Below are 17,710 nucleotides of genomic sequence, written 5' to 3' on the forward strand. Positions count from 1 at the left end.
GTTTCAGCGTTGAGGTGCCACTGAGGATGTGATGGACCTGGGGACACCTTGGAGGCTACCTGGGAAGTCTCCCCCTTTGCGTACCCAGCTGCCATGCATGGAGGGCTCCACCAGGAAGAATGAGCTGCCTGGGCTCCATGCCTCCTCCAGGGACCAACTCTACAGCTCATTTTCCACTATGGGACTGGCCTCATGCTGGTGCTCAGCCTCCCAGGCTCCCCCCATGCCTTTCCCCCATGCGAGGGCATGGGGACGCTCTTCCCTGGGCTGTTTTTCAGGGGGTGGGGGTGGATGAGAAAGAAACAGGGGTCCCCAAGCTCAGGAGAGGCCTCTTGGAGGACACCAGGCTGGGACAAGGGTTGTTCCTGCCCTGGTAGGATGCTCCCATCTTAACAATTGGGGTGAGAACCATTAGCTTCAAAAAGGGGTCAAAAAAAGCCAAAAACAAGCAAAAAAGGGACAATGATGACATACAATGCAGTGTACACACCCATCATCCTAATTTTTGAGCCAGAGTAAAAGATCAACAGGGTGAAATCACTGCCATATTCAAACAAAATTATTTTATTGAAAGTGTAATGGAAATTTCTTCATATTGCTTTGATGAAATGAGAGACAGCAGCTGTAGACAAATATGCTTTTTTATAAACAAATGCAAATGGATAAGGTAAAAATAAAGCATTTTTTTAACTTGTACCTTTAAGCAACATAATCACAATATATACACAAAGAAAGCTAAAATAAAGCTATGTTGAAACCAAAGCGTTTCAATCAATACATTAGATAATTACAGATTGTGTCAATAAATACCCAGTTTTTAAACTGTTTAACAGGCAACTTTTTACACAGATACCGAGAAGAAAAAAAAATAATATATATTTACAATTCAGTGCCCGGGGGGGGGGAGGGGGAGAAGAAAAAAAATTTTTTTTTTTTTTTGGCACTGACACAAATAAAAAGAATAAATTATAGAAAAAAAATCCACAAAGGCAGGAGTCTATCCCCACCATTCATTAAAAAAAAGGTGTGTGTGTATATATATAAAATATATGTATATATTTTATATATATAAATATATATATATGCAGAGAAACCTAGGAATGTTATAAAATATATTAGTGCCAATAAATACAGAACGGTACCAGACTTTCAATTGTCAGTATTTTTGATGCAGTCTGAAGAATAGAAACTACCACCTAGGAGATAACCAAAGGGGATTTTTCAGTCTAAAGAAATGACGCCGAGAACAAAAAATAGTAATTTTTTTTTTATATATATATATCTATCTATCTCCAGGAAATCCTCCATCTGCCAGTAGTATTCCTACAGTCACCCTCCTGCCCAGCGGGGAGGTCCCTTGGGGTGATGCTTTGCAGGAGGATGTGGTGGCGAGCACGGGGCGAGCACCTGCCCACAGCCGCAGCGGGTCAGCTCCGCTTCCAAGTTGACCGGCTCAATACCAGAGAATATGTACAATTAAATAGTAATAATAATGATTAAAAAACCCCAAAGCAACCCAGTCTTCACCATATTTGTACGCCAGAAGTTTCCTAAATTGCTGGCAGGTCTGCACGAGATGCCTGTCGAATAGCAGGTACCTGAGAGCACCATCCCTGTCATCGGGGGTATAAACAGTTCAGCCAATGGAAAAAGCCTCAAATCCACATTTTGAGGTTTTTCTCCTGTCTGGGTGTCTGTGCACGCCCAGGAGCTGCTCCCAGCACCCCGTTCCCAGGGCAGCAGGGCTGGGATGCCGGAGCTGCCACCTCCCCCCGGTGCCGGTAATGCCAGGAATCACTCCCATCACCACATCTCACATTTTCCACAGGGGGATTTAAAGCCGGTTTTGGGTTTTTTTTCATACCACTGGCATAGGCACTTAGTGTATCACTGATGTACAGATTTTAACGTCCAGTTACATCTCGTGGCCAGATAGTGTCATGTTCTCAGACTGATTTAAATAGCAAAAGGCCAAGAGGGCCTCCAATATCCTTCCCAAACACAACGATTTGCCTCATTTCAAAAAACAAAAGCCTTCACATTTTGCAGCTTTGTTTTCAGGCATTGTTTTTTCTTCCCTCTAAAACTGCACTCAAAGGATAAATAACCCAATAACCTTCACAGCCATTTATTTTACTTGATTTACCTATATTAAAAAAAAAATAAAAATACTATAAACAGTCTGAACCACTAGATTTTGGAGCTGTAATACCCTTGATGCCAGGGAGTCCTAAGGAGCACTTTGATGAGGAGCGTGAGCACAGTGTTGCTGTTGTTGGCTTTGCTCTGCCAAAGCCCCCCCAGGGCTGCAAAGGTCCTTCCCGTTACACACCCCACCCCACCCCACCCCCCCCGCTGCTAACAGTTCCTCTGCATATTCAGGCACCACAACTCATCAGGAAAGATCTCATGGCCAAATCCTTCGGAAATTAAATAAATTATACAATAATTTATGGAAAGGGGGTTGTTTTGTTTTTCAGAGCTAGTTCATATTATTTGTCGAATAGCTAGTTTGGCTTGTTTTGCTCTCCACAGCGGTATTATGGAGATCACCCACCATCACCGTGTCTACTAGGGGGCTGATGGAAACCAAAGGACGTTGCTCAAACGTTTCCCTCGTCCCTCCCCACCCACCCATCTGCATTTGGCTCTTTTAGAAATATAAGTGATGACCGAACAGCCAACATCTTTCAGACTCAGAAAAACCAGGGTCATCTTTAGGATGGGTGCTGCTGAAGACCTTATTGCCCTTCCAGGTCATAGATAAACCACAGTGCTATTCATGTACTACAGGTAGAAAATAAATAAATACAGATATATTATGCAAAAAAAATATGATTGTACACATAATACATCTGAGGTATTACCAATTTAAATAAGGTTTCATGCTAGTTCAAGCTTCGGTGGCTAGTTAAATTCTGGAATTTGCAATAAATAGATGAAAAATGATTATGTATATAGTGTATGGATCTCTTCTGTAAACCTTGTCCGATTTAAACATAAGATTGTGTTGGGCTAACTCTTACGCAAAACACACATTTTCACAATAAATACAGCTTCAAAAAGTTGTTTTAAAAAGTTCCTGCAACACTGAAACATTTCTAGAAGGGGCTGTGTGTACAACTGGCAACGTCAGCGAGGAGTATTTCTCAACAGGTCTTTTCATACAAAACACAAGGAAATTCATATGCGAAAGTCTTTTTTCCCCTCCCTCCCCACCCCATCATGAAAGTTTAGAAATTTTTGCACAAACAGTGAGAGAACTGATTGTAGCTGCAGTATGTCAAAATGTCCACGTTCTATAAAGACCAAAAATAGTTTGTTTGCTTAGAAAGTATTTTTTTTTTTGTATTTTCCTCCTTATTTTTAAGTAGCGCATCATCCTTTTGGTGAAAGTTTGCCCGTCCAATTGTTCTTCAGTCTTCCTTTTGGCACCAGTCCTTGCTGCCTGAGCCACATGGCATTTCACACTTTCACTGTCTCCATCAGCGATGACTTGATGGCATCCTCCAAAAGTTGATTGTCTGTGAAAGGGGCTGGGGTTTCGGGGACGGATTCGGACAAACCGATGAGGGACTCCAAGAAACAGGAGCCCTGATCTCCGGCTTGTGGGAAGCCAGGGAAATTAGGCAACTGAAACTGTAATGCTGAGAAGTTATCGAGGTTCTCGTACTCCTTTAAGGAGTTGTAAAGGGGTCCCAAGTTATAGTCTGAGAAGGACTGGAAGAAATCCAACGAGTCAGAGGAAAGGCTGAGGTCGACGTAGCTCTTGGAGCAGGGCTCGGCCGGCGATGAGGCGCAGCAGGACAGCCCATCGCACCGCGCATGGGCAGCATCCTCCAGCAAACCCCCACCATCCTGGTTGGCATTCTCATCCAGGCACTCAGAGAGGTGGGACAAGTGGCCAGGGACAGGCTTGGCCTCACCACTGTGGTCCTCGATGAAGAAGTCGGTGGAGTGGAAGCAGCTCAGGTCATCCTGGCCACGGCCACCATCTTCCTCGGCATCTGAGTCGTTGAAGTGGAGGATGCGTGCCAAGCCATCGTCATCCACATCCGATTGGGATTTGTCAGAGGGGAGACTCTCGTAGGGCTCCTCCAGGTCCTCACTGGGGTGGGAGGAGATGGAGGAGTCTGTCATGTCACTGCTGCAGCTGTTCTCCCCCAGGGCCTCCAGGTCAGGGCTGAACTGGAAAGCAGGTGCCAGCGGCACCGCACGCTCCTCCAAGGAGCCTTTCCCTGCCGCGCATCCCAACGATGGGAGCCGCTCCCGAAAAGGGGGCTCAGCCTCCACCACCTTCTCACTGCTCTGCTGCTGCTTCTCCAGCTCCAGCTTCATGATGGTGTGGATGAAGTGGGTCTGCACGCGGGCCTGGTTGAACTCGATCCTGCCCTCGGTGTTGCCACAGCCATCCTTGGTGCAGCCACAGGGGAAGGAGGTGTGATCCATCTGGCATGGGGAGAAGCAGAGGCGGAGGGTTAGGACCAAACCTGGTGGCACAAAATTGAAACCACCCGCGACTCACCTGCCCTGAGAAACCAATTAACAACTGAAGGGTTTAAAAGCAGACTAAAAACCCCACAAAGATAGACACCCTGCTCTTTTGAAGGGTTGCCATAAAAAAGTTGGATTTCAGTGCAACTGAAGAAAGTTAAAAGGTTCCAAAAAAACCAAAATATAACGCTCCAAAAGGAGGCATAAGGGGGAAAACATGAGGTTTTGTATATTGCATCATGGTATTTAATACCTGATCCATATCGGGAGCTTCTGCCCCTTGTTGAGATAAGGACAAACTGCTGAACAGGCACCTTTATGTCCCTGTGAGCAGCAGCCACTAGAGGGGGGCTGTGACACGCACAAGGAGCGCCCATCCTGCACCCCTCTGCCTGTGCACACCCACCCTACACCACCCCCAGCCTGCAGCCACGGCATCGAGGGAAGCAGCAGCACCCAGAGTAGGGAATACGGCTCTCCAAACACAGCTGCGCAGGCACCCTTAAAAAATAAAATGAAAAATATAATAAGCTAATGGAATATAAATTATCCCACTTTGCAGGTGGTTTGCACAGCTAGCTGTGGGCTGAGGCTCAGCTGACGCTCCCACGTTTGCCTGAGCGCGCTGGGAGTTGTGACACCCACCAAGGGAAAATAAAATTAAAAATAAAACCAGGGGGAGGAGGAGAAATCGCAGCCTTGTGTAAGGAGCAAGAAGCTTTCATTTGTGAAGACATTCCCACGTGGCCCATCTCCAACAGGAGACCAAGCAGGTGCGGGTCTCGTGGGATGAGCGGTGCGGGTGCATTCACGCCCCAGGCTCAGGCACTCCCCCACGGCTTCAGCACTGCGTGGGGACGGCTGCCTGTGTGATTTGGGACACGAACGCTTTCTAGCAGCGTCTGCCTCACAGCCTGGGGGAGCATCTCCAAGAGCTTTTCTTGCCTGCTGCGCTCCGAGCACAGGTGGGAACAGATGCATTTTACAGGCTGCCCTAATTCTGTCCTGCTTGCTCAGAATCCCCCTCCTTTAACACATACATCAGCTGGAGCTGTGGTTTTTCCCCTGTGGCCAGAAGCGAGGGCAGTACCTGACATTTAATGCCTGCCAAGCTGCAGCTGCAGGTCTCTGGGTCGCAGACCTCCCGGCAGTCGCAGCCGCAGTCCTCCCGGGACAGGCGGATGTTGTGCAGCTCCCGCTTCTCCTCCTTGTCGATCTTCTTCACCCCCACAGCTTTCAGCAGCGCACGTCTCTTCTTGGCGGGATAAGGCTGGAGGAAGAAGCCATCCTCCAGGTCCACGTTGCTGACATCAATGTCGTCGTCGGAGATGTCTTCGATGGTGAGCTGGTTGGCCTCTTCTGACTCCTTTGTGCCGTTCATGGTGAGCTAAGGGCAATGAATGGGCAAAGCATTAGGGACCTGTTTGGGACATGGAGCCATCAGCACCTCCGGGTCAGGAGAAACATGAAAGGAAAGATCTGTCCCCCGTGATGGGCAATCCCAGGACCAACATCTGCGTCAGAGCCCCCAGAGCCCTCACAGACACCTGACATGTGGAGTTCAGTGTCTTTTCCATCAATTTTCAAAGGTGGAGAACTGAGCTGAAAAATCCCACACTGCAGCCTGTGTTTTTTGGAGGCCCAAGCAGGGTTAAGGACCGATGCCCCCAGGCCTCAGAGAGGCTCCTATAAAAACTGGCCATTAACTAATGACATCTACCAGCTCCTCATCAACCCAACCCCACGCTCCTACTCACTTTCCACTTCAATGCTTCCAACTTCTCTTCTTTTAATTTCTCTTCCAGCTTCTCTCGACGAACGTTTTCCTGCTCCTTTGAAAACTCCGCTAGCGTGAACTGCCGGGAGGAGCTGTGTTTGCTCACCATCCCCAGGGTACAGCCCCCACGACTAGGCACGCTTGTGAACCCCTGGCAGCGTGGGAAGTAAAACACAGTGACCCGGTCAAACTCTACATTGTTCTTCTTTAGTCGCTTGGATTTCTTCAGGATAGATGTGGCTAGAAATGGGGAAAAAAAAAAAAAAGCACAAAGTCAGTACTGCCACCCTGCAGGCAGTATAGAAATATGACAAACAGGCTGTAAATACTACAAACAGGCAGGACTTGCAATTACTCTCTCAACAGGGACATGACGGGATAAGGTTGCAACATTGCTTGATGGTTCCTGGTGTTTTAGGATCTAACACTTCAAAGGTGGGATGAGAACGGAGTGGAAAGTAAGCCAAGTCCCAATGCATCGGAGTCACCGACCAGATTCACCCTAAGAAACGGTTGCTGCTTCTCCTTCCCGCTTGACTTCCTCCAGGAAACATACATTTGCTTATTCTTCAAGTGCAGCAGAGCATAGCGAACAAGCAACAAACCATCCTACATGCCTGTCTTGCTGTAAACCCAAGCACCCTGCCCCACATTCAGGAGCTCATGGTCTGCTCCCGGGATGCCAGAGTGCCAACACTCCAGCACTGTGTGGTTCCAGCTTTTGTGGCAGGGCAGATAATAGCCAAAACAGCTGTTTTTCTGGTACTTCCCTTCACCATCCACCGGGAGCAACTATGAATCTATAGTTTATTCTCAAGAGGCTCATTTGAGAGCAGCTGCAAAGATGTTAAATCTTTATGCAGGTGATCCCAGGGTAAACATGGCAATACATGACGACTCTGGTTTATCTTAAAACTGCTGAAACATGCTACACACCATTTAAAGCGAAGCCTCTCCAGAGATACCTGGTTCTGCACATTTGCACGTGCAAACGTAGCAGATGGAGGTGGACTAATTAGCCAGGGCAATTTCAGAGTCAGTGAGTTTCCACGAACGTAGCTACCCATGGAAAACAAAGCAAAATGCAGTGGCAGTGGGTTGCAGAGCTGCCTTTTCTGCTGCATGAGCATGTCAGGAATGGGAGTGGGCTATGCACAAATTCAGTGGTAGGGTTTTTTGGTCCCATTCTCTGCTGGTGCACGGATGTCTCCGTTGCCACCATGGGGAATATGGAAAAAAATAACCCAGAAAGGATGGGTGACTGCAGAGCTGGGATCCGAACCCCGCTCTTCATGGCAGAGCCACAGGCAGCCCTGCTCCTGGGAAGCCAAGTGAAAGGACTGCTGAAAACCTGAGGGTCTCGGCTGGTCTGGCTGGCCCCAAAGGCTGGGAAAGTGCAAGACTGGGCAGTTAGCTGCACCCACATTTCACAAGTCTCGCTTGCCAAAATATAGCATTTTGGTTTCATATGAAAGCAAAAAAAAAAACCCCAACAATGTTCACCCAGCTGTGTCAGCAGCTTCTGCTAAATAGCTGGGGGTTTCACACTGGGCTCTGCAGTGGCTTTGATGATATCTTAGCACTGCGCATTGCATTTTCATAATAACCTTGACTCAATCTTCTAAAACATTAGCTCTTTATCAAAAGGCAAGTTAACCACCACGATCATCTATCGGCTGAGCTGCTGCACTTTGGCATTTGCTTCTCTCTCCCCGCACCCCTCCTCCAAAATTGTTTTCCCATTCCTGACCCTTTTCCAATTGAGCCAGAGAATACAAAAAGTTCATTGTTTTGTCACAAAACCTGGGAAGACAAGCCAGAATGAGAGTCTTTATTATTACAAGACTTCTAAAGCCTTTTCAGACCACTGCATGTTTGTGTATGTCTGCTAAGTGGACCTTAACTGCTATATACAGTGGGTGTTCAGTATAATTTACTAGGTTGGACTATTTCTCCTCCGTGAAGATGTTCCCCTATTGTATTTTTTATTTTTCCCTTCACATGGCAGATAAAGGATTTTACAACCTTGCCTTCTGTGCATTTTCCTAAAAGCTCTCAAAACTGATATTGCTGGGAAAACAAAATAGCGTTTATCTGCACTAGCAGCGAAGGCAATGTCAAACATGTCATGTTCTTTGGCAAAGTACCAAACGTACGTAGGAAACGAGTTCCGAAATGGTAATTACGCTACTGGTTAATCATTTTTAAAAAACAGTGTTATGGGTCTTTGCTGTCTGTTTAATTTTTGCCTAAGGAATAGCCTGACAGGGGACTGAGGGATCGTCCTACAGCACTGGCTTGGTGGCACCTGCATGCCTCTGCACACCCAGGTCCTTGACTTTCTATTCCTGACAATTTGGACTTCAAAAACATTAAAAGGGAATGATAAATGCTGGGAGGAAGGGCTGAGGAAGACAACCCTGAGGATGCTGGCTGATTACAAAACCAAGATTAATTGGTGTAATGACAGGGAGCTGGCGTTATGGCCGCTTCCACCCGTAAAGTTGTGCCCCAAGGAGGTCTCTGCATGGTGATGACCCACCACCACACTACAAAGAAACCCGTGCAGCGGCACGTCTGGCCCCAGGAAAGGGGCTGCCGGAGATACTCACGGGTAAAGCTGGGCGTTAAGGCAGAGCTGGGCTTGGGCTCTCCGCGGGAGTTCTCCTCATCTGTCTCCCAGCCCGATGATGCCGAGGAGGAGAGGGGGGAGCAGGAGGAGGAGGAGCAGTAGGTACTGTCATCCCCCAGCTCTTCATACTTCCTTTTCAATACTCCACTCATGGTGACGCGGTGTTTTTCATATAACTGGAAAACAAAGGAGAAAAGCAAAATAAAGCGAGGGAAATCCTGGGTATTTCGGGTGATGAGTAGGGTGGCTTTAACCCCAGCAAGGTTTCTCCACCAGGTCCGCCTGGCTGCACAGGTGCAGTTCCCAGAAAGTGCTCCCCCCAAAACCCTACATCTTTCCACCTTCACTATGCACACCTGCTGAATTTCTCTCCCATTTTACCACGCTGCAGAAGAACCGACTATCCCAGGCAACAAACTGTCCGGAAACCAATTCAATCAACACAAATGTTATCAAACAATAAGTATTACATTTTGCTTACTAATTCTTTTACGTTAACTCCTTACCCAGATCGCTTTCTATGCAGTTACAGCTTTAACGTTTCACTAATTACAAAAATAAGCCAGTTTGCAAAGAACAATCTGTTGGCATGATTTACTTGCTACAGCCCCCTGGGGAAACAGACTTATTAAATGAAGCACTGAAATACAAATATATCAACTGTGAAGAACAGCCCTTCTCCTCACGGTGCCTTTCATAGTCAGTCCCCCATTCAATAAGCTATTCTTGTTTAGGCTGGGTTATGTATCAAGCATAGTAGCAATTAAAAACAACGCAGCTAATTAAAAACAAAGAAGCTCTGTACTTGCCTAGATTCCTAAATTTCCTGCATGCTTTTCCCCTGCTCATCTTAAAGAAAAAAGAAAAATTACTTTGTTGCATCTTTTTTAACCTTTGCTTTTACAAAGTTTGTGTGGGTTTTGTCTCCTGAAATAGCACAAAAGCTGCATGCTTTGCCAACAATAGGCTAACGGGTGTCAGAGGCCACCTAACCTGGGATGCTCTTGCACAGAGGAGGGACTGTGTCCCTTTTTACATGCTGGCAACACCACACCACGTACACTTGGCTGCTGCAGAAGTAACTGCCAGTTTATTTTGCAGCCAGTGAGCCATACCCAAAGCTGAGCACCAGGCTGCTGCTGGAGAAGTGACTTGCTTTGACCCCATCCCACCGGGTTGCATGGCACAAGTGTGGGGATGCAGCCCCAGCCCAGAAACTCCCTCTAGCAAGGAGGGGAGAACCTCAGCAATGTGGGATGCTACCCGTGCTTCAGTAAACCCAGAGGTAATACACAAAATCTAAAGCATCCCTAGAATTCGAGTGACACTGGGACAGACATATACAGCCTCAGGACGGTGACAGATATGGGGGTGACAGATACAGGGTGCAGATACGGGGGTGACAGACAGCAGGTCCCCATCCCCTCCCACCAGCTGAAACTCCTCCACCGGCCACATTTGTTCTTTGTAACGGTAACACTTTCTCGCCTTCTTTTGCATGTCTGAAGTTAATTTAAGTCTCTGAAAAAGAAAAATATAAACCATAACACTAAACCCGCCCTCCTGACAGCTCTGAGCAGGCAGCACAGAAACCACACCACCTTCAAACCCTCCTAACGTTGAGGTTTTCAGTATCTCGACTGCTGCACAGTCACACATGGTAGGACAGGAGCACACGCCGTGCCTTCAAAGCCCTGCGCCAGCCCTCGCTAATTATGTTTACCAGCAGCTTCCCCGGAGACAATAGTCCCCTAAAAAGTAACAAAAAAAAAATCCCTGGATGAAGCAGTTCCTCGGGCTGAAGTTAATCAGTCACTGCAACGTGTGCCTGTGGGGCCAGTGGATCCCCCACAGCCCCCTGAACCCAGGGAGAGGTGATCCCCTCCATCCCTCCTCCTCCTCAGCAAACCCAGAGCTGCAGGTGGTTCTGCCACAGAGAAGCTATTGTTTTTTTGGCCTTAATCCAAAAAGAGATGGGGAGAAGGTAGATCTGGCCACGCTCCAGCACCAGCAGCACATGTCCTACCTGACACCTGGATTAACCCCTTTCCTGCCTGTGCTCCGGCAAAGCAGAGCTCACAGGCAGCCACAATGCCCCAACAACCTACATGACTGCATTTACAAACCTTTTATTTTTTATTTTTTTTTGTGTGCCTTCTGCTCTGTTTCATATGTGCTTTAAGAAACAACTAGGAGTAAATAAACCCTACAAATCCATGGCAGGGGTCCGAATCAAAGCCTGGGCTGCAGCCAGAGGTTTGCTCATCCCAGTTGATCCCATCATCCACCCAGAGCAGCCAGAAACTTTGCAAAAAAATCCTGCACATGTCTTGAAAGAGCATCAGTTCTCACCACAAAGCAACTGGTCGCTGCTCCAAGGGATACCTCCGACACTGCCAGTGAAGGATGCTACTGACTAGCCAAGGGAGGGAGACACCAGCTCCCCAAAAAAGCCCGCAGGACACAGCGAACACCCTCTTAGAAGTGATGTTGACCACATCCAAACCTCACAGGGGACCTCAGAGGGTGGTGGAACAGTAAGATCACACCACTGAAATAGGCGTCCCAGTTCCAGACCAAAACAACCAAACCCCACGTGGCATCCAGTTCTCCCAGGACTGACCTGGTCTGCAGGACTCCCAGAGAAGAGAGAAGGTGGATATCACTGTGCTGCAGAGTGATGCAGCCCTGATGCTCAGGTCACCTGCAAACCCAACAACGCCCAGCATGAGCCGTGCTGCCTCCCCCCAAACCACACAGCAAGAAAAATCGAAGCGTTTTCCTCACGCACGCTAACCAAATGAACATAAACACCAAGCCAGAGCCAAGGCAAGCTGTGCATAAAATGGTGCAATTTTATTTATTTATTTATTTTAATACTATCATCGCTCATTAGCCACGCCTGGCAGAAGGATGAAAGGAGGTGTGTGCATCTCCCATCTATGAGAATAAGCCAAATACACAGGGGAAAAAAAACCCAACAACCACCACTGGCATGCCGTCTTATTCAAAACACCTATTGTTTTGTTAATGCAAAGTAGGTGTCGTGCAAACATGATTCTCAATTAATGGGAAAAAGCTGGCGAACCTGTTGCCCATCAGCCAAAACACATTAATTTCCCCCAATAACGCTTTTTCCCTCTTTGCTGATTTACGTTTTCCAGGTCAAGTATTCAAATCCTTCTCCGGAGCTACATGCAATGTAGCGGGGCTGCACCCATCGGTGTCTTACTTGTATCCACCCCCAGAAAATCCTCCAGACAGGGTTTTCGCTGTCAAGGCAAAGGCGATCCTCTCCTCCCCTTCTTGCCCTGGCACTTGGAAGCAGAATTATGCCAACAATTTGGACACTGTCTTGAAAGCCCTGTCGCTGAAACCTCTGTCCACTCAGCCAAAAAAACCCAGAGGCCAATTCTGACACAGCCAGGATATTTGAATTGCTGTAATTCCACAAGTAATCTTCAATCCACACTGATGTCTTACAAAGAAATCACAAAAATGTGCACAGTGGCATGGAAAAAAAATAAATATACACATATATGCTTGCCATTGTAAATCTCTACAGGCACCACCAAGCGCAGGATTTTACCACCTTCTCCTTCTCTCTCTCTTTTTTTTTTTTTACATAACCTGAAATAAAATAATCCTATCTTCCTTTTAGTTGCCAAAAAAGACATTCTGTTCTTGGCTAAGACTTCTTACTCATCTATTTTACTGAAAACAGCTTTTGGAACAAGTACATAATGCAATGGATCAAACCCGCAGGAATTCCTCTCTGGCACCAGAACTCCCACTATCCTGGGAATACTTTCTAACAAATATTTAGCCCAGATGTGCATTCCTTTCTTTTTCTCTCCCTCCTCTTTTTTTTTTTCCTTTTTTTTTTTTCTAAAGCATTAAAGTTTGGGTGGGGGGAGTAGGGGGGAGGTGGCTGTCTAATTGGGGGGAAGGGAATTGAATCTGCAAAGTCCCATTTCTGGTGCTCGGCAAGTTGCAGGGTAAAGCCCTAATACACTGGAATGTGAGGAATTAATGTTTTAACTATCCTCCTCTTGGACGACGTCTCAACAGTAAATATTTCGAGTAATTTAGATTTAAGAAGGTTTGGCATTTGTTTAGCCAAGCGCAGAGGAAGGCAACTACAACCCCTACCAGTGTCCAGTTAGTCTATTTATAAGAGACTGCACAAAGAGGCATCATGGCTTTGTGCAGAAGTACGCGGAGAAGATGTTTCAGTGTTTTATTTTGGGGCTGTATATGTGCTTTGTACCAGGCAGGCGAATGCAGCACTGCGAGCAAGGCAAAGGAAACTTCTCCCAGCAAGTCCAGCAGCTGCATTTGCTCATGCCACAACTCCCACGGTATTGCAGGAGAACACCTATGAGCAAGCATATTTTGTATTTGGGGTTTCTGTCAGAGAAGTATCTTAAGGAATGGAAGGATCCCAAATCTGTGCATGAGCTATTGAAAGCAAACTTTCTTCTGCAAAGCAATTTGGGTAACAACAATCAAAAAACCCCCAACACCTAAAAACCCCCAAACCTCAGTGCACTAAAAGTATTTATTTTCCAGGGACTTTTTGAGCTGGTTTGCCAACTCTACAATTACAGCCATCTGCTTTCAGCCTGGGAAGCCAAGGTGGATTCTTCTCGGCACACCGGGACGAGGGCTCGGGCGCTGGGAGCGAGTTAACAACTCTGCTGAGCCATGAGTCAGAGCGGTTCCCGTTCCCTCCCCCAGAGCTGCAGCGGCTGTGCAAGTCTAGCAGGAGTAAATATTAGTTTAAAAAACACCACCACATATTTGCGCCAGGTACCGCTCCAAACATGACTTCTGGAGCAAGCCTGGGGGAGTTTTTGGGGTCGATGTTTATTTGCACGTTGCTGTTTATTGCAGGTCAGGCGACGTTGGTGCGAGTATCACCAAAAACTGGTGGGGAGCTGGGCTTCCCGTTCGGCTACCCTAGATATTTGGTGTCTAACAGCAGTGGTGATGCCAGCAACACCTCTGGGTTACTTAATCATCACGCTATCAACTCTGATTCACTGCTTGTTCATTTAACTATCTTAATTCTTTGCATATTTACTTAACTGGTTTCCCCAGCGCCGCTGTGACAGCTTCCACAATGATACCACTTCCCAGTTTGGGGGCTGATGGGAGCTAAGGTGAGCAGGATCATCCCATCGGGACCCTCCAGGGGACAGTCCCGCGCGTGTTCCCAGCCACGCAAGCTGTGCTTTCCAGTTCAGACCAGATTATTTTCACCCAGCTGGGTCTAAGGTTTCATAACCTTGCTCCGGTTAAAAATAGCCTCTGCCTACTATGCAACAGCAAAACCCGAAGTACCCCATGCCATGGAGCAGGAGCATGAATCAGTTCGTAGCACCATGAGTTTATTCTCCTGCCAGAGACTGAACAGGCAAAACACCTTCCCTGGGAACAGCATCAGAAGCACTTACTCAGTCTACTAATTTTCACAAGGCTACAAAGAAAAAGGCTTTTCAGATTTTTCTATTCAGCTCTTATTTCTGGCTGACAGCTTGAAAGGTAAATAAGAAACATTAGCAAATACATTAAAGGTTATCTGACACAGCCCGAATGAAACAAGGTTCAAATGTACTCGGCGCAGATTGTGCTGTAATAAATATGAAAACAGCGAAGTGTGCTTTGTCTAGGAAAATCCTCTATTTGATTACACCTCATGAATAATTCACACCAGGTTTCCATATTTGTCCTCCTGTAGGTACACACTGTGCATTACCTTGCCTGCTATATATACGCACGCATTTCCCGCACTGAATTATTAAAGGGCTCGCCAGGAGCTGCGGAGTCTTTCCGCGGTGGAGCACAAATGCACCATCCCAAAAAATAAACCCCATCACCTCGACGGGCCTCAACTGCGAACTGCTCAGCAGAGAAAAAATTAAAAAATCCTGGATATGGGGGTGGGGTGGGTGGGGGTGGAAATACTAATTTCTGATGAGTTCCCTGTAACGAATGACAAGACTCTGAGGTTCGTAAATGGCCGTGGGGTTTTTTTCTCTCCATCCCACCGAGGCGCTGTCATTCCAGCCGGCAGCGAGGCAGGGCTGCTTTAGGAAAGGGCTGTCCCTGCGTGTCAGCCTCTTCCCACAGCGACATTATGTAACTCGGAGGTGACAGACACTTCGGAGGATGCCGGGGGGGGGGGGGGGGGGGGGGAAGCAAAAAAAACCAAAACCAGCACCCCTCACCCCCCAAGGAAACTTAGTAGTTTTGCGGGTTTTTTTCCCTTTTTTTTTTTTCTTTTCCCAGGTGCGCCGCCGAAGCGGCGATATTTTGTTTCGGGAGGCGGGGGGCCCCGCTGCCCGCCGGCCAGCCGGTCCATCCGTGCGCCGGTCGGTAGGTGTTGCTGTAGCGACGGGAAAGCATCCCTAGCCGGGCAGATTTGGGGAAGAGCGAGCGGGCAAGGCTCCCCCCCGCCCCGCCTTTCTTTCAACCTAAGAAAATTGGAACCGCAGCCGTAAAGATGGAGCAGAGCCTTAACTGACAGGGGGGCAGCTCGGCGCTACTCCATAGGTGCTCCTGCGTACGGTCAGCACGGCGCTGCCGGCCGATGGGGAAGCGCGACGGGCCGGGGACGCAGGACAGCGCCCCCCCCGCCCCGGGACGCGGTGCCGCTGCCCCCCGCCCCGCCGGGCTCCCCTCGCCCCGGGGCGGCAGCGGCACGGCCAGACGGCGCCGCCGCGTCGCGCCTGCCCGGCTCCGGACGGCGGGGAAGCCAGACGGACCCCTCACGGCGGGGCAGCGCCGCGGGCTGGCACCCCGGCCCCCCGACAGCCCAGCGCCGCGCCGGACACTGCACCGGGACCCCGCGCCAGCGCCAAGCCGGCTCAGCACCGCCGCCCCGACGGCCGCGCACCCCGCCTCCCCGCCCCGAGCCGCAGCACCGGACGGCGGAGCCCACCGCCTCTCCCGCGGCGGACCCCCGTCGCCGCTTCCCTCAGCCCCATCCTGGCGCCGGCTGCCCGCGGCGGGCCCCTACCTGAGGCGGGTCTCGGCGCGACGGCTCCGGCTGCAGCGGCGGTGCCTGGCGCGGCGCCTCCCGCTCTGCCGCTGCCGGGGCCGGGGCTGCGCCGCGCCGCGCCGCGCTGCCCTTTTTCGTCAGTGGAAAACTCCGGGCTCTGACGCAGGCGGTGACAGGCGCGGGGCCGGCGCGCGCCCGGCCCGCCCGGCTTCCTGCCCCCCCGGGGCGGGGCGCTGAGTCAGGGCCGCGGGACGTCCCGCCCACGGCCCCGCCCCTTCCCCGCCCGGGCCCCGCCCACGGCCCCGCGGGGCACCCCGAGAGGGGTTGGGGGGGGCCCAGCGGGCTGGGGGAACCAAAATGGATGTGGGTCCCGCGGCGCGGGGCGGGGGGAGTGTGACCCACAAAGGGTTGGGGACCCACAGGGCAAGGCATGGACCCCAACATAGATTTTGGCTCCCCAGGGGGTTGAGGGGGTTTCCAGGAGATTGGGGACCCCCCAAGCAAAGGGACCCTGAAAGAGGTTTGCGTGCTTCAAGGCATTCAGAGCCCGCACAGGCACGGCTCAGACCCCAAAATGGACTTTGGCCCCCCCAGGGGCTCCGCAGAGTTTTGGGTGCTTTAAGGGGTTCAGAGCCTCCAAAGGGTTCAGAGTCTCGAAAAGACTGGGGACCCACAAGCAAGGTGAAGATCCCAAAATAGATTTTGGCTCCCCAGGGGGTTGGGGGGTCTCCAGGGCACTGGAGACCCCCCCAGGCAAATGGACCCCGAAAGGGGTTTGGGTGCTTCAAGGGGTTCAGAGCCCCCAAGGAGTCCAGAGCCTCCAATAGGCTGGGGACCCACAGGCAAGGCATGGACCCCAAAATGGATCTTGGCCCCCCAGGGCATTTGGGGCTCCCCAGGGAGTTGGGGATCCTGCAAGCAAATGGACCCTGAAAGATGTTTGGGTGCTTCAAGGGGCTCAGAGCCCTCAAAGGGTTGGGGACCCACAGGCACAGCTTAGGCGCCAAAATGGATTTTGGGCCCCCAGGGGTTTGGAAGCTACTCAGGGGTTGGGGACCCCCAAGCAAATCTACCCAAAAGAGGTTTGGGTGCTTCAAGGGGTCCGGAGCCCCCAAAGAGTTCAGAGTCTCAAAAGGATTGGGGACCCATAGGCAAAGCATAGACCCCAAAATAGATTTTTGCTCCCCAGGGGGTTGGGGGGTCTCCAGGGGATTGGGGACCCCCAGGCAAAGAGACCCTGAAAGACATTTGGGTGCTTCAAGGCATTCAGAGCCCACACAGGCATAGCTCAGACCCCAAAACTGATTTTGGCCCCCCAGGGCATTTGGGGCTCCCCAGGGATTTGGGAGCAATTGGACTCTGAAATTTTCAAGCAAATGGACTCTGAAAGAAGTTTGGGTGCTTCAAGGGGTTCAGAGCCTCCAATAGGCTGGGGACCCACAGGCAAGGCATGAACCCCAAAATGGATCTTGGCCCCCCAGGGAGTTGGGGATCCTGCAAGCAAATGGACCCTGAAAGATTTTTGGGTGCTTCAAGGGGCTCAGAGCCCTCAAAGGGTTGGGGACCCACAGGCACAGCTGGGACCCTGAAACAGATTTGGCTACCACAGGGCCCTGGGGCCCCACAAGGCCTTGGACACCCACAACCAAACTTGGACCCTGAAAGTGATTTTTATCCCACAGAGTTTCGGTCCCTGCCTGAGGTTTGGGACCCACCAGTACAGCCTGGACCCCCAAATGCATTTGGGGCACAGGGGATTTGTGTCCCACAAGGAGTTGGGGACCCACAAGCACAGCTTGGA

At 49.9% G+C, this 17,710-nt stretch overlaps 1 protein-coding gene across 1 annotated transcript; it reads right to left on the reverse strand.

Moving 5' to 3' along the window:
• Positions 1 to 548: 548 nt before the first annotated feature.
• On the reverse strand, positions 549 to 16,078 carry CSRNP1 (cysteine and serine rich nuclear protein 1). The gene is made up of 5 exons (XM_040592500.1): positions 15,928 to 16,078; positions 8,884 to 9,079; positions 6,252 to 6,511; positions 5,585 to 5,881; positions 549 to 4,449 (listed from the first exon to the last, which is right to left on the reverse strand). Exons 2-5 carry the CDS (start codon positions 9,053 to 9,055, stop codon positions 3,466 to 3,468), a joined length of 1,713 nt encoding a protein of 570 aa, XP_040448434.1. The 5' UTR covers positions 9,056 to 9,079; positions 15,928 to 16,078; the 3' UTR covers positions 549 to 3,465.
• Positions 16,079 to 17,710: the final 1,632 nt, after the last annotated feature.

This window comes from Falco naumanni, chromosome 4 (assembly GCF_017639655.2).
Source record: "Falco naumanni isolate bFalNau1 chromosome 4, bFalNau1.pat, whole genome shotgun sequence".
NCBI lineage: Eukaryota > Metazoa > Chordata > Aves > Falconiformes > Falconidae > Falco > Falco naumanni.

Excerpts from the sequence above, each read along its gene's own strand:
- CSRNP1 (XM_040592500.1), bottom strand. The coding sequence starts at position 9,055 with ATGAGTGGAGTATTGAAAAGGAAGTATGAAGAGCTGGGGGATGACAGT. Across the intron at positions 6,512-8,883 it reads CTTAACGCCCAGCTTTACCC|CCACATCTATCCTGAAGAAA; the intron begins GTGAGTATCTCC and ends CCCCATTTCTAG. Across the intron at positions 4,450-5,584 it reads TGGCAGGCATTAAATGTCAG|ATGGATCACACCTCCTTCCC; the intron begins GTACTGCCCTCG and ends TCCCCATGCCAG.